The 26,406-nt window shown below is 39.4% G+C and overlaps 1 protein-coding gene across 1 annotated transcript in view; it reads left to right on the forward strand.

The window, feature by feature from the left end:
* Nucleotides 1-26,406, forward strand: part of LOC134527206 (lysosomal acid glucosylceramidase-like) — a 409,619-nt gene that overhangs the window by 364,530 nt on the left and 18,683 nt on the right. Inside the window, exons 7-9 of the mRNA XM_063359670.1 lie at nt 6,234-6,381; nt 7,191-7,261; nt 24,361-24,641. Coding sequence (XP_063215740.1) covers nt 6,234-6,381; nt 7,191-7,261; nt 24,361-24,641 — 500 coding nt within the window. The remainder of the gene's footprint in view (nt 1-6,233; nt 6,382-7,190; nt 7,262-24,360; nt 24,642-26,406) is intronic.

Below are 26,406 nucleotides of genomic sequence, written 5' to 3' on the forward strand. Positions count from 1 at the left end.
ACAGCACTACACTCCAGCAGGGCAGAATTAAACTAATATAACACCCTCTAGCAGATAATGTGTGTACTAAGTGATACTAGCGCTCCTAGTAGTGAATATTGAAAACAAGATGGCAGCTACACTTGGCTAGACATTAGCGCTCCTGGTAGCGAATACATAAAACAAGATGGCGGCCGCACTCTGCTAGACATTAGCGCTCCTGGTAGCGAATATTGAAAACAAGATGGCCGCTGCACACTCTGATAGACATTAGCGCTCCTGGTAGCGAGTATTGAAACAATAATAAAAATATATATATGTCGAATAGTTCTCGAAAAGATCATGCTCTTATTACTTTCAATAAAAATATTACACGTCCGAATATGTTGTTATTGTTTTATATATATACCTTATTTAATTCTTAGATCGGTAATTGTCTTGATGGCCGAGCGGTACATTTTCCAACCTAAAGGTCAGAGCTGTGTGATGGTTGGAGTCTCAGCAGTTCCGAATGTATTTTGTATAAAAACAAAATTTTAATATATTGATAAGGACCATAATAACATTGGTATGTAATGAAATATCGACCTTATGTGTATGGATAAAGCGATGGTAATGCTCTCTAGGAACAAACATCAGAAACAAAGATGGTGAAATCCAAGATGGTGGAACATAATGTAAAATCAAGATGGCAGCCCCAAGCACAGAAGAAAAAAATCAAGATGGCGATAGTAACAACATCCAAGATGGCGGTCTCCAGCAGACGAAAACAAATGACAGTTGTGATTTCATAAACAAAGATGGCGATCGTAACGAAAATTTCATCAGGTGTGATTAAAAATGGCGGCTATGACTTCATAATATTAAATATTGGAAAACAAAATGGTATAAAATTATAGAATTCAAAATGGCGGCTGGAAATGATGTAATCCAAGATGGCGGCCGGGTCATCCAAGATGTCTGTCGGAAATGACGTAATCCAAGATGGCGGCCGGAAGTGACATCAGGGGTCAAAGGTCATAACAGTGACGTCAGGGGTCAAAGGTCACTGTTCCTAGCTCCTTTGCCTCCAGCCTCTGTCCCCGGAGCCCCTATTTCTAACTACTTAAATAAACATATTTTTTGAAACGATTAGTGCTCTAACTATTGAAAAATAGTTATACCGTCTCAGAAACCTTTACGGGCATGCGCATAACATCTCATACAAATTTCATCGCAATCGGATGAATGGTATAGGAACGCATAGGTACGGCACAAACAAACGAAAATTAAAGACATGACAAACGCATCAAACGATGGTGCGTTTAAAATTCAAGCGGCAACTCTATCTATTGACGAAGTTAAGAACAAAACTGTTATTAGCGCCTTTATTTTGCTATAGTCGCCGCACGGTAAGTTCATACTTTTAGGAAGCCCTGCTTCAAGCTGGGATCTATTTTCAAGGTGACTATGTATCCTTCGGCCAAATATCAACAATAACATTGCCATGTGGAAAACCATGTGACTACCACATGGCAATGTTCTGGTTGGGTAACTGTCAAATAGGGATGTAATTAATGGATAATAAAATTACACTGCAATTTTTATAATTGGTTAAATTTCAGTAGAAAATGTCATAACACCATGTTTAATAATTAAAATATTAAATATAAAAAAATCTAAGCAAATTTTTATAGTTTAGAGTTTGAACTCAGCGTGGTGCTGTCTCTTCACATAATATCTATAAAAATTGATGTTAAGTTTTACTAAAGAAATTTTGCTGCTTTGAGATTATTATACCACAAAGTGCTATGGTTGAAAGCATGAAAATTATGTCAGTATCATTTATGAAGAATTTAACTTTAAGAAATTATTCAGTATGAGGTAGCTATGTAAACTGTTAGTTTCCTAAAGCCGTGAGGGCCAGGCACATCACTGCCATTACATCGAGAGGTCATTTGTGAATAGAAAATAACAAGTTAGTAACACTTTTCTGGCAAGGACATTATAAAAAAATTAATCTTAGATTTTAAAATAATGCAAAAAAGCCTACATATTATATCGTCCACTAGAATTGATACTGTAATAAAACTCATGAAGCTATCAGTATTTTTTATCAAAAATCTACTAATAGTGTGTGTACTAGCCAAAAAGAATTAGCTACCAACTACATTGTAAAAATTCCTACCTACGCAAACTCAAATGGATCATTAAATGCAGCTTAGAAACAATAATTTAAAAAAAAAATTATCATACCGATTTTATAATCTCTAATGTTTACCAAACATACGGGTATTTTTCGCAAAACAAAAGATTATAATAATTTTCAGAAAGACTGCACTAATATGTAAACACAATTATACATTTTTTACTTGAATTAAATTAATAATATACATTAATTGCTATTTTTTAGTCGGTGAACCTCCTCCTCCTTGATGTGGGTTGAAAATGCTTAAAAATGAAAGAAAACGCTACGCATTGTTTACACAACTATGTTTACAGTATTTAATTGTAGGCCTATACTGACCTCTAGGGACCTATGTATTATTTAATGTGCTGTCTTGAACAGCCCTGCAACCTTTTCCACGGGTGCACAGCAGATAAATCCATTACCTAATATGTAACCGAAAATATAAGAACGTGTCTGTTTGTAATTTGCCCGACATTCAAAACAAGAAAGCTGCGAGGAAGGTACTTTTACACTATTTTACAAACACGCCCCAACCTAACGGAACGTTTTCACGCACATACTTTCATAACGTGTTAATTAGTCACTCACTTGTTCACGGTCGTGACGCCCAGATCTAGAAGAAATGCTGTCATTTCTGCGACATCACCCTGTTCCAGTTGACCTGTATTCATTAACATCGTAACTCTTCGTGCCACGTTGATAATATCTTGCTGTCTCCTTCTTCTTTACATTCGTTTTAATAACCTAACAAACCGTAATAACTAACACAAAGTTACACTGTAAAAGCAATAGTTCACTACAAGTTAAAATTAAGACAACCCTTTAAAATTAGAAAATTAATTAGTACACAAATACACTGGATGTTTTCGGAAAATCAGAAGTCGTTTTGAGCAAACAAGCGTTCAACATGGCTCGGGCCGACACACAGTTACGTAGGTGATTCATCCGCAACAGCTTGCAACGTCATCTGTAAAAAAAAATAACTTAACTTTCGTATATATTAAACAATATTACTCCAGGATCTGGAAATAAACATATGTGAAACATTTTAAGCAATATTTATCGTTATTTCAGCTGTTCAAAATTACATACTAAGGAACTATTTCTTCAAGTGTGTAGCCAACATACCGATAAATATCGTTTCCACGCGTGTTTAAAAACTTACATATAAAATTAACAAATACAAATTATTTCAGTATTCATACACACGTACGGAAACGTAATAGCTTGATAAATTATGTCGTCCTATTTTGTTTATTTATTTGTCAAACAAATTGCACAATATTAAACCAAATATTCTTAGTTACATTTTTCAACAGTTCTTCCCAAAAGTACGAACTTACCGTGCGGCGACTATAGCTGCTGTGAGCTCCACAAAGCGGGCTGGTCTCACTAAGGAGAAAAATATTAATTAGCGTGACCTTACTATGAGTATGATCGTGTGGCAGACATAGAGAAATGACACTCACTCACTGTTTGTATGTCTATGACCTATGATATTTTTTCTGTCATAAAATGAAATCATCACTTTTTCACTCCCTTAGGGATGGAATTTCATATTAATATTTGGTCTATGTTTAAACCAGGTTATGAGCTCACTGTAGGCCAAATTTCATCCAGATCCGTTCAGATGTTCTGGCATGATTGAGTAACAAACATCAATCCATCCATCCATCCAAACTTTCACATTTATAATATTCGTGGTAATAAACCAACGTAACATGTTTACGCTTACATGAGAACCAAGAATCCCATCAAAAAATAAGCACATTTGGGAAGCACAATCAAAAAGGCAGCACATTTGGAAGCACAATAAACAAAAAGGAAGCACAATCGGAAGCACATTCGACATAGAGGAAGCACAATCAACCAAAAGGAAGCACAATCAATCAAAGGAAGCACATTTAACGAAAATGTCGCGTATTTGGAAGCACAATTAAAAAATGATGGTTTGCTCCGTGTGCTCCCGATTATTCTTGTCAATATTTTGATGGTTTTTTCCGCGTGCTCTTGATTATTCCCGTGGTTTCTCCAACTGCTTCTGGTTATTTCTGAAATAACCGATTATTGCACGAATGATTGTTTACCTAATGAGACATGCCATTTTATCCAAAGTTGCAATTAAATTTTGAACTTCTGCTTCTAAATCAGCACTTTTAATATTTGTATCAGGTTGAATTAAAAAACATAATTACTCAGTCTGATAATATATTGTGATAAGATGTATGAGAAACACTATCACGAAGGACGAACTTCGTTGTCCTTGGTGTCTAGCGAACCCATCCTTCTTTTGCGACCGTTAGTGAGCATCCACATCCCACATAAAATAAATAAATAAATCATGACTCAACACAATACGTGACGATATCTCATGCAAATAATCGGGACTACTTGTAACAAGTTATTTTGTATGAGATAACTTACCTCTCGTCGCTGACTGGAGTTATTGTAGCCAGTTGGAGCCATGTATCCTCGAAGCCTCGTAGTCTTGTGTTGTGTCTCACAACATTTTTTATCATTTTAAATTAAAAATGAAACATCCATTTCTCAGTAAATAATATGCCATGAAACAACTGAGATGCACTAACATGCAAGACGAACTTCCTTCTCCTTGTTGTCTAGCGAAGCCTTCCTTCTTTTGCGATCGTTAGTGAGCTTTCCACATCCTACATAAAATAAATAAATTATAGCTGTAGTTACTCTTATCACTGGTCGAGAATCGTACCAGGATGGATATCGATTGAATCAATAATTATTTTAATAAGTTTTTTTATGGATTTTAATATTTTTTTCAAATTTATAGTTCAATAAACACGAATTTTCAAGATAGAGGCCATATTGGCTTTATGAAGTCTGGTAAATGAGGAACTTAAGCAGCTTCTGGGATTTCCAACATGATTCATTAAAAAAGTTTTCTTTACATAAAATTCAAATATTTACATTCATCAAGGATTGAACCAAGCACTGTAATCGTTTGATTATTATGTTATCATTATCATTATTATGTTATCATTATGTTAACAAGTGAGAATTTTATATGATTGTTTGGAATTTTTCAAGAATTATTAGCTTAATAATTACATATTTTCAAGAGGGCGGTCAAGACAGCTGATATGATGGCGGACACCACGATAGTAAATACTATTGCACTCTATGGGGCAAAAATTAATATAATATTACGACAATGCACCCTAGCAGGTGGTATGTGTACGCCAGTGCTCCATGTATAAATTACTGAAAACAAGATGGCGGCAGCACCATATCGTAATGTATTGAAAAAAATAAATATGGCAGCTCGGTCTCGAACAGGTTATGAAATGTATTATTCCTACAAATAAAAATATATTAGTCCGAATATGTGTGCAATTTTATACACCTTAATTAATTCTCAGTCTGATAAATGTATCGGTGGCAGTGCTTTTAAAGTCGTATGCTTTCCAATCTAGAGGTCCGAGCTGTCATGTTTTCTCGGCGTACTCCTGTTTCCTCCACCCATTCATTCATTCCGTCAGTTCTACAATCTCGTCATCTCTTGTCTCACTGTCAACGAGAAATTAAGGCTTCCACCTAACCGGTCACAGACATGAGGGGTAGTGGTGCTTCAGAAAATTAACGAGATTTTAAAACTGATCGAGTTATCAAAGTAGTCTATGTTTATGAAAAGCTTTTAAGATTACACTGAAGATTTACATATTTCATTTTTAAACTGTATTTTTAAAAGAGTGAAAGTGGCTAAAATACATGTTTTCAGAATAAATTTTAGGTGCTGGAGTATCTTCAAATCACTCGTGACTTTATATAATTCTTTATCTTTATTTTTCTGCTGCCATATAATGTTATGGTCACCGCTCAAGTCCCATAGCTGCTAGCACGACGGGAGGACTGTGTAATGGTCCACAGCCTAGTTACCGCGCTAGAAGCACCAGCGAGTGTCGCACTTATCATCCCACCTCACTAACACAAATACATATCTGACTAGGTGGGCCACTTAAGCCTATTCATTCATTGGTGCACTCGATATTGAACCACAGGACCACTCCTTGTTTGTTGATGCTCGAGACACTCACTCGCTGTGTTCTCGCAGAACTTCGGTAACTCGACGGTCAGCAAGCTGGTGCACGGCGGGGCCTACCACTGGTACGACAACAACGAGCAGAACCTGCTCAGTCTGGCCGAGATCCACAAGAAGTTCCCCGACAAGTTCCTGCTCGCCACTGAAGCCTGCTACTTCCGTGAGTGCGCCTTTCTGGCCGTTAGCGAGTGGGTGAGAGCAGTCCTGGTTATGTTAATCATCAGCAGCTTCAGCATCATCATCATTAATTTTTTCCAGCCTGTGGTTGGTTCAGCAAATGTAAAATGCCACCATCTTCCTCTCATACTCCTCATAAACTTTATTCATATTGCTCTGATCTTCCCAGTATCTCTCTTATCTACACTCGAAGGTCTCTGTTTCATAAGTGGGCACAAAGTAGGTAGTGTACAACACTTGATTGCATTTTAATTTTTTTCTTGTTTCACGATACTCATTTGATGGTGATACTTCTTACAATTATTCCTAGCGAGTTCCTTAAAAAATATTAAACAAACTTCTAGAATTAGCTTTTATGTAGCTGAGGTTTGTTTCACTAACCAACAGCTTAGCAAGGATGACTACGACAGGAGCCAACTCCATAGGCCTCCATGGTACAAACTACAACCAGGCCGTCGAGGGAGGGGCAGAAGGGGCCAAAGCCGCGGGGCCCCGTTGAATTTCCAGATTTTTATAATTCTTGTGTTTATACTCGTAGTAGAACGAATTTACAAGTGTACTGCTGATATAATTACTTGGAAACCTTACAAATTATGCGATACACGCATATCACGTTTACGGTGTTTACAGTTATTAATTTTTTTTATTTGTGTTGTTTGAAAGGTGGAACACAGGAAATGGTGCGTGAGCCCGACAGAATCATTTGCGCCCAGGCTCTTGGCTTCTCTCAACGGCAATTACTGTACAACCGACTGTTCCGGAGCGCTCACTATCTGGCGTGTTGTATTTCAGAACGAGGGTCCGTCGGTGTCATCATGGGAGACTGGGGAAGAGCTGCCAAATACCTGTCAAGCATCATATCGGTAAGGAATGGATCTCCTGGCTAACAACTAGGGACGTGTGGTACAGGGAGAGCCCCACACCCTGGTCGACACACAAGGCTCGTTCCACAATGACATGAGAGTTGTGGTGGATCACGTAAACAGAGACTGATCTCGCGGAACAGAGTATCTACAATGGCACGAATTTGGACATGGAAGCGTTCAGGTTAGCTCGGCAATGCTCAGCTCTTCTGTTTACTTTACTCCGTGAAACCTATAGAAGCCCAGTATTTGGCCGCGGTGTTAGCCATATTTTCATTTTAAGTATGTTAAAATTTGTTTCAATTAAAAGAATATCTAGTATTCTATCACTACTTTTTGATTCATTTATAATATATATGTGAATCCGACCGGGTTGTGCTTACGAATATCAAAATTTATTCCATTAAATTAATTTCTCAAGTTATACTTCTTTAGGTGCGTTATGAAAAAAATGATGAGAGTGAAATTTTAAGATGCGCGCACATCACTGTAACACAAAATTAACAGGTTGAAGCTGCGCGCGCACCACGTGACGACATTTTCACAGGAAGATGGCGGATCCACGTGTATGAACATAAACCCACATTAGGGGACATACCAAACGTAGTGGTGTGCCAAATTAAACTTTATGATACTGAAATTACCATTGAATTTATTTTGGTAAACTAAAATAGTCATAATAAAGAGTAAATTCCGAGGTTTAAAAAAAACTTATTTTGGTATTGTATTCATTATCAAATGAATACGTTGACAATTCGGAGAGATTGTTTGTAATTAATTTATTCGTCAACTGACTACAATATGCATACAATAACACGAGCGACTACTTGACTGTGTTTACATAGGCCGGCCATCTTGACACACTGGTCTATATTCATGACATCCTCCCTTTTCCAACGAGTCTATTCCAGTGCTATCTTGACAGTCTGACAATTACTAATTCTACTTCTAAATACACAGTACACTAGGCTGGTATTACTTTACATTATAGGTTCATTTTGGATGGAGGAATCACGTATCTTCCGCTGCGAGTCTTCTTAGGGATATCCACGGACGAGATGGGATGAGTTCTGCACTGAGGCATTCTTGAGGAGGGTCCCGTTGTGACCGGTTGCAGGTAGCACACTTTTAGACAAATTCTGTGATGTCCTGCATCATTCCTGGCCAGAACACATGGTCCCGTGCGAGCTGTAAGGTACCTAGGATGCTCTTATGTGGACGATGTAAGTGTGACAGCACCAGTGGTTTCATGCTACTTGGAATGAGGGTGCGCATCCCTTTGAAAATTATGTCCTTGTACACTGCTAAATCTTCTCGATAAGACCAATATTTACGCAGGCATTCTGGTAGGAGTTCCTGTTTGGACGGCCATCCCTTCAGTATAGTTGCCTGTAAGGTGAATAGTTCGTCACAATTGTTAATGGCTTCTAGCAACTCCATAGTGCGCTACTTTGACAATGGCATTAAGACGTGGATTTCAAAAGAGGTTGGACTGTCTGTTTCTGGAATGTTGTGGCAGTCTCTGCTTAATGCATCGGCTATGTACAATTGCGCTCCCCTTTTGTATGTTACTGTGGGGTGATATGGCAATACCTCGAACAGGATCCTTTGCAGTCTGGAAGGCGCATCCAGGAGTGGCTTTTTGAAAATGGCTTCCAGAGGTTTATGGTCAGTCTGAATTAGTAGGTTTGTGTTTCCCCAAATATACTGGTGAAATTTTTTACATGCTGTTAATATGGCCAGGGCTTCCTTTTCCATTTGGCTATAATTTAGCTGAGCCTTTGTCAGTGCCTTTGATGCATAGGCAATGGGCTGATCTTCTTACATCAGAACTGATGCTACTGAGTGGCTGCTTGCATCTACTGATAAGGTAACTGGTTTGTGGTGATCATAATATGTTAATACTGGGGGATTCTTGAGGCAGATTTTTAGTGTCTCGAAGACTTTATCCTGCTCTTGTCCCCAGTGCCAAGCGACATTTTTCTCCAAGAGCTGTCGCAGTGGTGTCGATATTTCTGACACCTTTGGTATGAACTTGGACAAGTAGTTCACCATGCCAATAAATCTCTGTAACTCTTGCACTGTTGTGGGTTTCTTTATTTGCTCGATTGCTTCCACTTTTTCGGGGTCTGGCGAGAGTCCTTGGCTGCTTATGATGTGACCCAGGAATTTGACTTGCTCTTTATTGAAACAGCATTTACTGGCATTTAGCTTCAGCCCCGCGTCTTTGAGTTTGGCTATCACGGTCTTTGTAAGGGATTCCAGTTTTTCCTTTGTGGGGGCATGAATCAGGATATCATCCATCGAGCATTCTGTACCTTCAATGTCTTGCAAGAGATGAGTCATTACTTGCTGAAATACCTCTGGAGCTGAGGCTAGGCCAAACGGCATATGTTTGCAAGCATATCGGCCCCAGGGTGTTGCAAAGGTCAAGTATTTAGAGGTCCTTTCTGATACTTCTATTTGCCAGAATCCTTTTCTACAATCTAATAGTGTAAAGTATTTGGATTTATTTAAGCGAGTCGCAATTTCCTCCAGCGTCTGGAGTAGGAAATGCCATCTTTTCAGGTTTTTGTTTATGTCAGAGGGATCAATGCATATTCTAACTTGACCTTCCTTGCGTACAACAACCATGGGCGAGACCGCCGGGGTAGGTTCAGTAATGGGTGTGATGATGTTGCTGTTTACCATACTGTCAAGCTCGTCTTTGACCTTGTCCCTTATAGGATAGGGTACTTTCCGAGGTGGGTGTATTTTGAGGTTAGGTTGGTCTACTAAGTCTATATCGTAAACAAAACCCTTCAAGCGCCCTATACCCTCAAATAATTCATCACATGTGTCCACAATTTCCATGCGTTTAACAAACTGTAAGCTTTCACATGTTTTCCTTCCAAGTACACATTGGTGTCCTTTCTCGACAATCAGAAACTTGATCACTGCTACTCTCTTTCTGCTAGTTATTACTGTTGAGTGTGCTTCACCCAGCACTGCCACTGCGTCTTTACTAAAGGACAAGAGGCACTTGGTTTTTGATGGGACAATTTCCAGCTTACATTTGTGAGCAATGGAATCAGTTATGACATTGCACTGTGCGCCAGTGTCTAGCTTGAAGTTTACCTTGTATTTATTTTGTAGGGTCAGTGTTTCCATCCAGTCAAACTCTGCTTCGGACCTGGCCAAACATGACACTAGAAACACTTCCTCCGAGTCTTCTAATTGGCCGGTGTTCTGCTGCTGTTCTACTTGTGAATTCACACTTGTGAGTGTTGTAACTTGCCTGGACTTGCACATGTGTGCAACGTGCCCTGGTTTCTCGCATTTTCTGCAAGACTTCCCAAATGCCGGAAATGATCTCCTTTGATGGGAAGTGCCGCACCTGGAACACTCAAACGGTGGTGACCGATTCCTTTCTGTTCCTCTTGATGAAGGCCTTCCTTTTCTATGTCTGTCCATGCGGATGGCTTCAACTGCTGGTGCATTATCCGTCTTCATCGTTAGTAATTGATGTTTAGTTAGTTCTGCAGCTCTGCAAATTTTTACTGCCTGGTCAAAGGTTAGCTTTTCTTCAGCTAGCAGTCGTTCACGTACAGAATCCCTGTAAATGCCCACCACTATTTTATCCCTCAAAAGGCTATTTGTCAATTCCTGGAAGTCACATTTTTTCCCTTGATTTATGACAGAAGTCAGGAAATCGTCAAAGGGCTGGTTGTCCATTTGAACAATCTTGTTGAAGATATACCGTTCGTAGGTTATGTTCGATTTAGGAGAGAAATATGCATCAAATTTTGTTTTGATCTCTGTTAAATTTATTTCTTCTGCCTGTGTGAGTGAGAAGGTATTATATATATTAGCTGCATCCGGGCCTATTATTGTCATGAAGGTGGCAACTTGTACTTCCGGACTTTTTTTCATGAGGTTAGTTGCGACAGAATACCATTCAAACTGTTGACTCCATAATTTCCACGCATTCGCCATACCTTGTTCTGTAATTACTAATGGTTTGGGTGGTTTTAAGCTTACCCCCGACTCCGTGGCCATGACGATTTCTTATTAACTGTTAACGTTAGTTGTATGTTCGTTTAACTCTTCATAACTCAGTCCCGGGTTTCGGCACCATGTATTCATTAGCAAATGAATAAATTGACAATTCGGAGAGATTGTTTGCAATTAATTTATTCGTCAACTGACTACAATATGCATACAATAACACGAGCGACTACTTGACTGTGTTTACATAGTCCGGCCATCTTGACACACTGGTCTATATTCATGACAGGTATTATGTCAAATATAATTTACATTTTCCTCGTTACCTTCTGTCAGAGCAGTGGTTATACTGTGCGGTCAAAATGCTGAAGGACCGTGGTTAAAAAATCGACGGTAGGTATCTTTTTTTACTTTTTTTTTAAGTTATACTTCTTTAGGCGCGTTATGAAAAAAATGATGAGAGTGAAATTTTAAGATGCGCACGCATCACTGTAACACAAAATTAACAGGTTGAAGCTGCGCGCGCACTATGTAACGACATTTTCACGGGAAGATGGCGGACCCACGTGTATGAACATAAACCCACATTAGGGGACATACCAAACGTATTGGTGTGCCAAATTAAACTTTATGATACTGAAATTACCATGGAATTTATTTTGGTAAACTAAAATAGTCATAGTAAAGAGTAAATTCCAACATTTAAAAAAAACTTATTTTGGTATTATGTCAAATATAATTTACATTTTCCTCGTTACCTTCTGTCAGAGCAGTGGTTATACTGCGTGGTCAATATGCTGAAGGACCGTGGTTCAAAACTCGACGGTAGGTATCTTTTTTTTACTTTTTTTTAAAGTTATACTTCTTTAGGCGCGTTATGAAAAAAATTATGAGAGTGAAATTTTAAGATGCGCGCGCATCACTGTAACACAAAATTAACAGGTTAAAGCTGCCCGCTAAACCGCTCATTAAGTCTCGAAAAAAGCTACCAACAAAATAGAAATAGAACCTCTATTAGTCGCGCATGTTGACACGCTCGTCGCCTCTGATCAATGTTTTCATATTTATAATATTTATCCACATGTTTCTAGTTTCTACATTCACAACACGTGTTTTAGTTTCATACAAGTGCGAATTATATATGTGCTAATAAATTATATTCAGTAGTGTTTTAAATTGAATATTTTGATTAATATTATTTACTATTCGTAAATATTAGTAAACAAATTGTGCTTATATACTTTTTCAAGTGCTTCAATATAATTGAGGTTAAATATCCGTATGTATTATTTATTGATATAAATTAAAATATTATCATTTAATATAATTAATACTAAACACTATTAAATTATTAATGTTAAATATTTATTATTTCTTATTTAATATTTACTAAATAAAGAAATAAATTTAATAAAACATTTAATAAAAAATTTGTGATAAAAATTAAAATCGAACAACAAAATAAAATATTAATTTTTAATATTTATTATTAAATTGAATAAATAATAAATATTTTTAAAAATAAATAAACAAATTAAATGAAAACTTCTTGATAAAAAATAAAAGTGAATAATAATTTAAGAAAATTATAAATATTTAAAAAATGAATCAACTTAAATTAAATTTTGGAATTTATTAACAAAATGATTTATTTTCTTTTAAAATATCAAATAATCAAAAATAAATATTTAAAATTAAGAATCTTATAATTTTAAGTAAAATTTATGTCATATATATTTATTTTTCTCTAAATATTTGTTATTTAATTTTTCAAATTATACTGAATTTTATTGACTGTGTTGACTATCTTTTTCCAGCCCTTTTAATTTTTTATTGTATTTAATTATTTAATGCAAATAAAAACTACTTTTTTATTGATGCCAAAGAAATATAACTTCTCACGCTCGTACATAAGTACACGCACCCATTTTTTATTACTATTGTATTCAGTCTCAATTGTTGCTATTTGTTACGTTTACTTGCACTGTGGATTCGGTGGATGGATAGTGAAACGTAAATATCTTGCGGTTCCGTAATCCGTCCCGTTTTTATGTTTACGCGAGTAGTAGTATAGTTTGGGGGTTCCGGAAACTGGCTTCTGGCTGTGGTGTCTGTGGTGTTTTCCGCCATCTTGGATTGTGACGTCACGTCGGCCATCTTGGATGGTTGTGACCTTGACCTTTGACCTTGACCTTGACCCCGGCGGCCATTTTGGATCCGCCATCTTGGATACGCCATTTTGGATGACGTCATTGTGTTCTAGAAAATTCCGGCATGTGTTATCCGCCATTTTGAATGATGACGTCACCATTGCAGTTTCCGTTACGGCCGCCATCTTTAACTTTTTTATTTACTATCCGATTTTAATGAAATTTTTTTAAAAAATTATAAAAAAATTCAAATAATAAAATTTTAATAAAAAATATTTAAAAAATATACTTTTACGACACGGAGTTCGGAGTCCTTGGTTCGAACCCGGTGAGGGCAAAAAAAATAAAAAATGGCGACCGATCCTTCCCCCGTGGTGGGTGCTAGCAGACTGACTCCCACCACTTTTTTTCAAAGCATATATATCGTCATCTAGTATGATGTCATGTACGCCATCTTGTCTTTGATGCTGGAAGCCATCATCATCATCATTGTATCGTCGGCTAGAGTGCGCTGACGCCATGTTAGTTTAGTTATTATCCGCTAGAGTGCAGTAATCATTTATTACTGTGACACCCGCCATCTTGTCATTTGGCCGCCATCTTGGAATCGTGTAATTATTTAGCTAGGAATTCGGGAAAAATTCCAAAATTCATTAAATAAATCACTCATATTGATTCGATCGATTTCCGTCCTCGGTTCGATACCCGATCGATGCAATAATGTTAAATTTTATGAAAAAATAATAATTTCAATAAACCATGTTAAACTTTCGTAAAGAGACTCTAAATCCTCTACGACCATCATCCTATCAGACATCAAGACTACCATATTGTAAATTCGTAATTTTAATGCTAGAGATTCGGGAAAAAGTTCAAAATTCATTAAATAAATTAGTAATCTATATACTGATTGATTGGATCGACTAAGGTCGTTGGTTAGATCCCTGGACGATACAAAACAACATTAATATTTTAAAAAAATACCACTAAAGTGGCAGGTTTGAGAAAATAAAAAACACCGCAAGTTCTTTTAAAAATATACTTTTATTACATACATACTACACTACTACAAGTACAAAAAAATACACAGACAAATTACTAAAGTTTTGTGGATTTCTCGATTTCCGCATCAGCCACCTACGAATTAAAGCGAGGTGGAAAGCCCCACCACTTGACGTGGGACCGTCCATTTCTTCGTTTTATAATCTTCTCCACCAAGTACGTATCGGGATACAACGTAGGCTGAATCTCTTCGGCATAGAAGCCTCCATGGATAGGTTTGTGATCCAAATATTCGAGGTAGTAGGTCCTAGGCTCTGATTCACGAACATGTGTCACACGGAAAAGTTCGGGACTCCAGTTTGTAGTGAAACCTTTCTCGAAGATACCTTTCTGCTTGGAGATTCGCACAATGTCACCGACGTTAGCTTTACGCTTTCGTGGATCTTTCTTCTTCGTGTTGGAAAACACTGTTTGAAGCAGGCGATTGTCCGTTACGTCCTTTGGCTTCATTTTCGTGGTAGAATGCACCGTGGAATTATACTCGCTTATTAGTTTCGGCAAGATGTCAAGCCACTTGTAATTTCCGTTAGCCGTGAACTGCCGCCACACCTTGGAACGCAAAGTTCTGTTAAACCTTTCGACAACGGAGGCCTTGACGTTACTAAATGTAGAGTAGTGTTTGATGCCATACTTCTTCATCAAAGCCTTGAAGGTTGCATTGTAGAATTCTTTCCCGAGGTCCGTTTGCAGGTGCGACGGTACACGTCCATCACGCAAAATATTGTTCATGGTCTTGTCTACGTCAGTTGCAGTCTTTGATTTTACAGGTCTAGCCCAAGCGAACTTGCTATAAACATCGATGACTGTCAACATGTACTTGAAACCTGTATTCAATCGGGAATACGGTATCATCTCAACAAGGTCCGCCTGGAATAAATCATCAATTCCACGAACTATGACTTTGCGACGAAGGTATTTTCGTCTAGCAGGAGCATGAAGTTCGCGAGCGATTCCGGTTCGACTCATTGTATGTAGCCGGCTTTCCTCAGCTCTTCAAGTATGGAGACTATTTCGTTGATGTGCGAATAGTTTTCTACGCTAAGCGAAGCATGTAGAATTCTAAGGCGATCAACTAATTCATTGGGGTCGTCCCAATATACATAGTCAAATATCTGACCACTTTCTAGCTTTTTTAAACCTTCTCCATGTATTGTTAGTTCACTGAAGAGATTAGCGAGAATGACCATTTTTTCATGATCTACGTCTTTATATACACCACTATCTGCATCGTTATCGCGAAAATGTGCATTGGTTAGCTCTAGCAGTTTTTTGTACTCTTGTAAGTCGTTGTGAGAATATCCTTTAGGTTCCCTGCGAAACAGCAATTCGTACAGACCCGGAGTCCCGCGCGTTTTGAACTCTGCTACGCGCACGATATTTCCTGGTAGAAAGTCTATTTCTTTAGCACCGAGGAACCATTTATTATGTTTTCTGTACACTCCGTAGGTCGTGTCATTATTCCGGCTCGTAAACGTTATCAGGTATGGTCGGACCATTGCATTAATTTGATGTCCCTTTTTCGGTATTTTTTTCTTGTGCATGGACTCTGTACTTGTTAAGTCCTCTTCTTCTCGATCTGGTTCATACTTTCTCTTCTTTACAGTTGGCATTTCATCTTCAACTTCTGTCTTCACAATGATGGCCGGTTCTTCCTTGTTTTTAAGTTCGTCGAGACGACTAGTGATTGGTTTAAATATCTCCTCATTTGCCATCTCATGTGCAAGTCTGGTTCGTCTAGCAAGTATATATTTTTCACGAACAGACTGTATAGCTCGATGAAGGTCACTGGCCAGGTCCGACATTGCACTGGCTGAAAACTTATTGCAAGACCTCTTTTTATACTTTTTTATTCGTTCGCAGAAACTTCTTTCTTGTGTTTGGCTGAATCTGAATTTGTTGACAAGTGAGATAGTGATGCTTTCAGACTACTTGAAAAGTCCTCAGATCGTCCCGTCTTTGTGCATTCGATACTTCAATCATGTCGCGAATGCGAGAATCCGAGGCTTCCACACGCTGGTCGATGGCAACGAGATACTCTAGTAATTCCTTTTTCACACTGTCTACTTTTTGAGCCAGTAGCGAAATGTATTTGCGGATATCGCCGTCATGAGACTTGAGAGCAGTACGTAAGTCTCGACTGCTACGACCGAATTTTGAAATGCTATGACTCATGTTTGACAATAAACTGATCTAAACCTCGTCTGTACCTGCCCTTATATAGAGGCCAGTCTTTGACTATGACTAGGAATCCGTGTTCTTCTTTCCAACACAAGGAGCACATGTCTTTGAATTCCTGGAATGTCATATCGGTGTTTACGTGATCGTCATAAGCGTGACGTAAATTAAGTTCGTCCATGCGAAACAAAACTATGACATTCGCGTTGTCTCGTAGGAGATGTTTTGGAATACGACTGTACGTCTGACACAGGTAAACACAGTCTACCTTGGCGTGTCTGCCCATGGAAAAGTACTCTTGTATTATGCCTTGTTTCTCGTACATTACATCGTCAAAAACAAACACGGAATTAGGCTTTGCTTCGTTTGGAGGTACAGCATCGGTATTATCGCTAAACGGAAAATACTCCACACCATCCACCGAGCGTAGAACAGTAGCTAGGCGCCGGTACTTTGGCTGTTGCAACGACTTGGAATACAAGTAGACGTTCTCGAACCGAAGACCATTTGGCTCCTCCAGTAAACTCAGTAAAACACACGTTTTATCGCAGTTGGACGGACCCGCCATTATGCATCGTACGGCAGAAGGCAACAGTAAGCCATGTCGTGATTCACGCGCACTAAATACATCGTCTTGCGTAATGCGCACGGGCAAACACACGTCTTGCTTGACGACCTGCATTGTACTAAAGTAATTGTATAAAAGAAGCGTATTTATACTTTCTGGTCAGTTGTGCGTAATGACTCGAAGAGGTAAGAACAAAAAACACATCGGTGCGGGACTCGTAAACTCGCTGATAAACAACCTACCATTCGAGCTACACATTCCCGGCTACAGATTTTGCGGCCCCGGGACTAAACTAGCGAAAAGGTTAGCTCGAGGTGACGTGGGCATTAATTCTCTGGACGAAAAGTGCAAGCAGCACGATATCACATATTCATTAAGCAAGGATCTGGAATCTAGGCACAGAGCAGATCAGATATTGGCACAGGAAGCCGAAGATATAAGTAAATCGTCGAACGCGGGACTAGGAGAGAAAATCGCAGCGTGGGGCGTTTTCAAAATCATGAAGGCAAAGACGAAATTAGGACTGGGCGCTCAACGAGCCAGCTCCATCAAGTCAAAGACTAACTCACGCAAGACCAAACGCAAGGCTGGTGCAGGCGTGCAAAAAGCCAAGCAAAAATTACAGACCTTCGACAAGAAGATTATAGGAGGATTTATTCCTTTGCTTTTGCCTGCATTGGGTGCTCTCGGCGGCCTCATCGGTGCAACGAGCGGTATAGTGCGGGCAGTCAACACTTCGAAGAATGAACGCAAGCAGTTAAAAGAAGCACAGCGACACAATGCCAGCATGGAAGCCATTGCCATCGGTAAAAAAAAACGGTGCAGGACTGTACTTACGACCTCACAAGACAGGTCGAGGCATGAAAGAGAAACGAGTAAAGAGAATATCCTAAGTTCTTTGCCGAAACGTCCGCTCACCAACGTAGATTTAATAAAGTACGCACGCAAACTTAAAATACCAAATTTCCGCGGCGTGTTTATGCGAGACACTTTGCCCAGCAAGCCAAAGACACGTGAGCGCGTCATAATTAATTTAGACACGTCGGCGGGTCGCGGCACGCACTGGGTGGCGTACATAAAGTCTGGAAAAATGGCCGAGTACTACGACAGTTTTGGAAATTTACGGCCTCCGCCTGAACTGCGACAGTACCTGGGCCGGTCAACTACGTTGTTTAACAATTACGAAACGGAACAGAGGCCTAATCAAACAAACTGCGGACACTTGTGTCTTCGCTTTTTAACAAACAAAAATTAGCTGACAAATAAAAATTGTTACTTAAAGGTTGTGCAGTGACGATAATTTATTAGTCATGTCGATAACACTTACATTGACAGGTCACGCATCTGAGCTGCGGGCGGTTCATTTCCCGCCTCTGTATTTAGACGGAGAATGGTGTATCGGTCTCGTAGATTTTCATACGTATAATGCCATACCGAACATTGACGAAGAAAATTGCAAGATCTGCTTCCTGAAAAGCGATGGGACCGCTCATGAAATACAGTTACCTGTCGGCTCTTACGAAATTGATGACATTGCAAAGTACATCAGGGATATGTTACCACAGGATGTAGACTTTCAACTGCGTGGAAATCCAAACACTCAAAAAAGTATTCTAACATGCAGTGAAAATGTCGACTTTACGAAACCTGGCACCATAGGTACGATGCTCGGATTCGAATCAAAGTTGTATGATACAGGAAGAACGTACGAATCTACGCGCGCAGTAAACATTTTGCCTGTGAATGTCATAAGAATAAACTGTAATTTGGCAAGTGGAACGTATCTCAACGGAAGACTAAGCAACATGCTGCACGAGTTTTCGCCGATGGTCCCGCCAGGATATAAACTGGTAGAAGTACCGCAAAGTATCATTTACGTTCCAGTCGTCGTGAAGTGCGCACACGAAGTCGTTGTCCAAATCGTTGACCAGCGAGGACGATTGGTGAATTTTCAAGACGAAGAAATTACATTACGTCTGCACTTGAAGCGATGGGCATAAAGTTCGTAACACCGAACAGTTATAAAAGAAATCGTAGTCGTGACTAAGAACAGTTCTCTACCAGACATCGGTGCATTAACACCTGACAACATAAAGTATCTTCTCAGTATTGGACAAGTGCCGAATAAATATGGAAGACGAAATCCTCAAGGTGGAAGATCCGGTCATTTTTGATGACAGCATTACGAAAATGGAATTGCACGAGTACCAGCCTTTCCTGCTCGGACCGTACGCACTACCATCGGAAGTACGCATTGCAGTACAACACCAAGATATTTGTACTTTACCTTCGCAGTCATTTCTACGTATAAGAGGCACGCTTACAAAAGCGGATGGTACGCACCCGACAACGACATCAATATCCTGCAATGGTATTCTTCACCTAATCGAGCGCATTACATATGTACTCAATGGCGTCGAGGTAGACCAGACGAGAGATGTAGGCATAACATCTGCTATGAAAAATTACCTTTCGCTCACGCCAAATGAACTGTCTGCTGCAAAGATGGCCGGTTGGGCTCTCGAGGATGAATATAAGCTTCCGGTTTATGCCGAAGGGAAGTTCGAAGTTTGTGTTCCTCTGTCCATGCTTCTCGGATTCGCTGAGGACTACAAGCATATAATCATTAATTCGAAACAAGAGCTCGTACTACTTCTAGCCAACACGCACATTAATGCAATTGTCGCCGCTGCAGAAAACCCTCAAGATGTCTCGCTAACACAACAGTCTATCGAGTGGATGCTGCCCCACATCCAAGTGAGCACCGTTGAACGAGTCAAGATGTTGAAGAACATAGAAAATGGCAAGAACTTCGATGTGCCATTCCGATCCTGGAGCCTGGAAACTTATCCTGGCTTGCCTCATAGTCAGCGTATCAATTGGATAGTAAAGTCCAGCTTCGCTACGGAAAAACCAAGATACATCATCGTTGGGCTTCAGACCGGAAGACAGCTCAATGCAGGAGTAAGTCGCTCCGTATTCGATAACTGTCAAATACGCAATGTAAAAATATTTTTAAACAGCGAAAGTTATCCGTACGTTGACATGAACATGGATTTTGAAAGTGGAAGATATCTTCTAGCATATCAAATGTACGCCAAGTTTCATCAAGCTTACTATGGGCGGAGACAGTCACCGATACTGAGTCCTGACAGTTTCAAGAACAAGGCTCCGTTAATGGTGTTTGACATTTCCAAACAGGATGATCGAATAAATTCAAACATCATCGACTGTAGGATCGAGATAACGACTAGCGGAAATATTCCACCAAACACCTATGCTTTTTGTCTGATACTTCACGATCGGCTTGCATCGTACAATTGTAGAGACAAACTTGTGAAAATTCTGACATAAATACCGTTTCGTTTTCGATATTAATTTAGTTACGACCAACCGTTGCTAGCGACAAGATGTACTGCAACCTGCAAGGTTTCCAGAGTCAAAATGGATTCGTGCTCAAGGAAATTAGCGTCACTTCCGGAGACAAGACTCGAACCCGCAGCTTCCGACCTCCGTATCCGTGGAAACTACTAGACGAAAAAAGTAAACGGTCGAATGAATGGCTATGTAAATATTATCACGGACTAGAGTGGGACGAAGGAAAAATTCCGTACCACCAAGTGAAAAACACTATTGAAGATTTACTAGTTCAAAACGAAATAATCTACGTTGTCGGACCTGAACAGAAGAAATGGCTGAGCAAGTTGTGTGATGCGTCAGTTGTAATTGTAGACCTACAGACCGACTACGGCTGTCCTTCCCTGCGCAAGCTTAGTGCAATATATGACGTGCAGTCACGTGACAAGTTTGATCGTGTCTGTGCCTGTACAAACTCGCAGTTAATGCAGAAATGGCACACACAGTGTTAGTAGGAGCCTGCATATATAAATGGTGTACATCCGTACGTGCCTTCAGTTGACGTTCGACCTGCAAGAAGATGTTTACGTTTCATCCTGCTAACGTGTACGTGAGCGCAAGACCTAGCTTCAGCAGTGTCGAGTACAGCTACTGGGATTCCGGGTATCTACGTACATATACAGAAACCTGTGATGGAGGCACTCAGCATTGTCGGTTTGCGCACTTTCCTGTGTCCTCCGAACCGACTCAGCAGCTGGTAGATTGTTGCGAACCTGGAAACTGTGCCGTCTATCACATGAGACCACACACAATCCTTCCTGCTAGCATCGCTGAGGTAGTCGCCTCGTCTGCATGTGCAACACCAAACATGGACGTGTTGCAACCTGTTGCGACCTGTGATGCTTCTACGCAGATTTCCAAACGACGTGCATCTCGTCGTCGCAGTTCAGGCAGTGAATCTGTCCCAACTAGCACTGAGTCTAAGCCCAGGCGTAGACGTGATCACAGACGTCACCAACCATGTCTTGTCGGAGTTGTCGACGTCGCAGAAGATGACCAGCTGGAAACCTGTGTTCCTGATCGCGTGACCGGCGAACCAGTTGGAACCGGAGTCAACGAACCAGTTGGAACCGGAGTCGACGAGTCAGTTCGTGCGGCATTAAAGACATTGCTTGTGAAACTGCTTGATTCCTTAACCTAATATGTATTTGTGTACTCTTTATAAATAAATGTGTAAAACTTGAACTCGTGTGTTTTTATTTCTACAATTTTTAGGTACCTAATAAAAAAATTTAAATACAGACAATATTTTGACTCATGTAGTATACCAGAAGACCACGGGTATATAAGCGAGGTTCAGACGACTGGACCCGCTGTTCACCTCTGGCCGCGGTGCAGTACGGACGTGCTCTCTCCATTAAGTTTCGTGAGATTTAGTTATGTCGACCGGGATAGACTGTTTACCGACAGCAGCAGGGACCTCGATGACAGCAACGATGATGGAGTCGGAGATTCCGATACCGGATGCAGAGGAGACCACGACAGCGGTGGAGATCCCGATACCGACTGCAGAGGAGACAACGATACGTGCTGTTCCATCATCAGCTGAAGTTTCACCATCTGCATTCCAGACTTCCAATTCATGAAGAGCGTGCATCGCATCAATGCAAATATTGTGACGCATCATTTACTAGAACTTCAAATGCGCGCAGACATGAAAGAAGCAGCTGTCAGAATAATGCTCAAAGAATACTGTTTCAGTGTATAAAATGTAATAAACTAATTTCACGTCTCGACAGCTTACATCATCATTATAAAAAATGCTCCGAGAAAGTTTAGTTCACGTTTAATGAACATGGTTATTGTTTCGGCTCATGTGTTGTACCGGCTAATGAGACTATATAAGTGATATGAACTTCAGTCCATCTCTGGCTGCGGTGATGACTGGATCGGATAGACATTTAAAGTCATGTAAAAGGCTTAGTCCGTACAATAAGAAGACTGTTTCAATCGAGAAATCCACAAAACTTTAGTAATTTGTCTGTGTATTTTTTTGTACTTGTAGTAGTGTAGTATGTAGGCAATAAAAGTATATTTTTAAAAGAACTTGCGGTGTTTTTTATTTTCTCAAACCTGCCACTTTAGTGGTACTTTTTTAAAATATTAATGTTGTTTTGTATCGTCCAGGGATCTAACCAACGACCTTAGTCGATCCAATCAATCAGTATATAGATTACTAATTTATTTAATGAATTTTGAACTTTTTCCCGAATCTCTAGCATTAAAATTACGAATTTACAATATGGTAGTCTTGATGTCTGATAGGATGATGGTCGTAGAGGATTTAGAGTCTCTTTACGAAAGTTTAACATGGTTTATTGAAATTATTATTTTTTCATAAAATTTAACATTATTGCATCGATCGGGTATCGAACCGAGGACGGAAATCGATCGAATCAATATGAGTGATTTATTTAATGAATTTTGGAATTTTTCCCGAATTCCTAGCTAAATAATTACACGATTCCAAGATGGCGGCCAAATGACAAGATGGCGGGTGTCACAGTAATAAATGATTACTGCACTCTAGCGGATAATAACTAAACTAACATGGCGTCAGCGCACTCTAGCCGACGATACAATGATGATGATGATGGCTTCCAGCATCAAAGACAAGATGGCGTACATGACATCATACTAGATGACGATATATATGCTTTGAAAAAAAGTGGTGGGAGTCAGTCTGCTAGCACCCACCACGGGGGAAGGATCGGTCGCCATTTTTTATTTTTTTTGCCCTCACCGGGTTCGAACCAAGGACTCCGAACTCCGTGTCGTAAAAGTATATTTTTTAAATATTTTTTATTAAAATTTTATTATTTGAATTTTTTTATAATTTTTTAAAAAATTTCATTAAAATCGGATAGTAAATAAAAAAGTTAAAGATGGCGGCCGTAACGGAAACTGCAATGGTGACGTCATCATTCAAAATGGCGGATAACACAATGCCGGAATTTTCTAGAACACAATGACGTCATCCAAAATGGCGGATCCAATATGGCGGATCCAAAATGGCCGCCGGGGTCAAGGTCAAGGTCAAAGGTCAAGGTCACAACCATCCAAGATGGCCGACGTGACGTCACAATCCAAGATGGCGGAAAACACCACAGACACCACAGCCAGAAGCCAGTTTCCGGAACCCCCAAACTATACTACTTACGCGTCATCGTGAAATGGACATAAGTTCACGTATATTGTCAATTGGCTGCTGCCTAATTTTACCTTCGGGGCGTGTCTAAACTAAATATAGACCAATTAAAATGTAGTACAAGTACATTACAGCCTCTCAAATTAACAATGTGAATTTTGCAGGTACCTATCTACTAATAACCTAAGGGAAAACTCTCGTTGCTCTAACTTTATTCTTATTTATTGCTAGCTGGTACTACTTGGCTATACTAATAACGTCCTCAATATTGCATGTCATTACTTGATGTTTCAACGTATTATGTTTGCACATTCTGCGCAGATTCACCGTCTCATCCCATATCAGCTATTCAAACATATTAACTATCGATTCACACCTAACAATTATATTTATTTTAAAACAAGCAACCACTCACGGCTTTGCCCCCGAAAATATTAGGAAATGTTTAATATTGTAACATTGTCATAAACTTATCTGGTAAATGTTACTGAACTGTGGGTGGTAGGACCTGGCCTACTGGATGTAATGCAAATCAAAGAGTAGGGTTTGTTCGCAGATAGATTGCCGAACACTGTTGACGTTTGGGTTGCAGGACCTGTCCTACTGGAGCAATGGCTGGATCGAGTGGAACCTGGCACTAGACGAGAAGGGTGGTCCTAGCTGGTTCGGAAACTCAGCTGACGCGCCCATTATCACCAACAAGAATGCCGGGGAGATCTACAAGCAGCCTATGTTCTACGCCATCGCACACTTCAGCAAGTTTGTGGTGCCCGGCTCGCACCATGTCAAGTCCGTGCTGACACAGACCACTAACCTGGAGGCCATAGCTTTCCAGCGGCCAGACAACATGATGGCGGTCGTCCTTCACAACCTGTGAGTACTGGCTTCCTGCACTGCTGCTAGAAGTTAGTAGAGCGGGATCGTCCAGTGGCAAGACACTTGGGTCACATCCAAGAAGTCTTGGGTTAAAACCGGTCTAATTCTCCTGATTTTGGGTCTCATTTGTTTCCTGAAAACACGCAAAGCAAATAATGAGATGGTTCCGAACAGTATGCGATGAACGATTCTTTCTCTAACAGCTGTCGACGAGAAGTTAAGCCAAAACCACTAAAGAAAGTATATATGCTTATTTTTTCAAAAACTGTCATTTATAAAGTGGGGGCTAAACGCAGATAAGGCTAGCCTTGCAGTTGATTTGCAGAAGTAAACTCTCCCCAGCAATGTTAATACAAGATAATTTCAAGCATACATTTGGCTTAGCTTACTGAAACTTGCCGAATTAAGCTAGGCAATTTTAAGTTATGGCTCCCCGTGCCTTGTTATATCACTGTGTTCTTAAACCATAAATTTAAACGAAAATTTTATGGAATTTTGATTATATAACCATTTTAATTTATGTTTTTGCAAAGTTTGTATCGGAGATGCGCCTCGCGTTGTATTTTGTTTGTAAAAAGTAAGCAATGATTCATATATATTCTTTGATTGCATCATAGTAACTGAGCGAAATTTTATTTTTCTCAGCTTGGTATAGCAAAGGCCTACAATTTACCATTAAATCGTTAACAATATTGCAATGAGCAAAACAATAAATATCGAAGTTGGTGGTTGATGCCGAGTTAATTGCCGTTTGTAATGAGGTTTTTAGGCTTGAAAGACAATCCTCCAACAAGCCAATTTAATATTGCAGGCTAGCAACATTATTAAGTTTGAATTAAATTTATTTATTAATAATAAACTTGTATCAAGTAACATGAAAATCAGAAATAATTTTAACTTTCAACAAGCTTGTCTTAAGTGGTGAAGTCAAAGCTTTGTGGTCAGCTGAGTTTAAGTGAGAATGCACAATGTGTATCAGATTTTTATCAAAAAATGAGAGTTTAAAGGGGACGGTTTGTAGCATAAAATATAATCAGACTCATATTTAGTAACTTTTTTATCATTTGAGTTTCGGTCATATACAAGCATCATTTGCTTCGTTTAGCATCCATTGCCTCGTGTTTGTTCTTGGCTGCTTGTATTTGGAACAGTAATACTTAATGTTTTTCTACCCACCCTCACCCCTCCTTCCAATTTCAAGCCAATTATAAAGTTATTCCTTGAAATTAGATTTTTTTATTTCCTTTCTATTGAAATTCTGCTGATGGTTATCATTAAAATGCTTTAAAATATAAATTTATAAATTATGTATAGTTTTGAGAATTTCCCGTTTGGAAACTGTTTTAAGAAGAACATGAGTCTGACTTCAAAGTCAACTTAACTTCAACATGGCATGATATGCCGAATCTTAAAAATATTGGTGACAGAAGGAAAACGCCAAGATAAATGACCACTCGCCTCTTAGTAAAGCGATTCGGGTTGAATCCTGGGCGGGGTCAACATGGGTTTTTCACTAGTGGTAAACGTGACAAATGATTCCGTATGAAGTGGGTTTTCTCGGGGTGCTCCATTTCCTTCACCAGGTCATTAGGTCACCATTCTCACCGCTTTAACTCTCTTCCCTCCAGTTACCTCGATTTCGACCAGAGATAAATACTAATTCATTTATTCAGCCATCAGAAGTCAATTACTTTAAGAGCTCACATCGTGTAAATATACGTCCAAGATACTTGGTAACTCTTCTTCAAGTTTCCCTCATTAT

The sequence above is a fragment of the Bacillus rossius genome, chromosome 1 (genome assembly GCF_032445375.1).
Source record: "Bacillus rossius redtenbacheri isolate Brsri chromosome 1, Brsri_v3, whole genome shotgun sequence".
NCBI lineage: Eukaryota > Metazoa > Arthropoda > Insecta > Phasmatodea > Bacillidae > Bacillus > Bacillus rossius.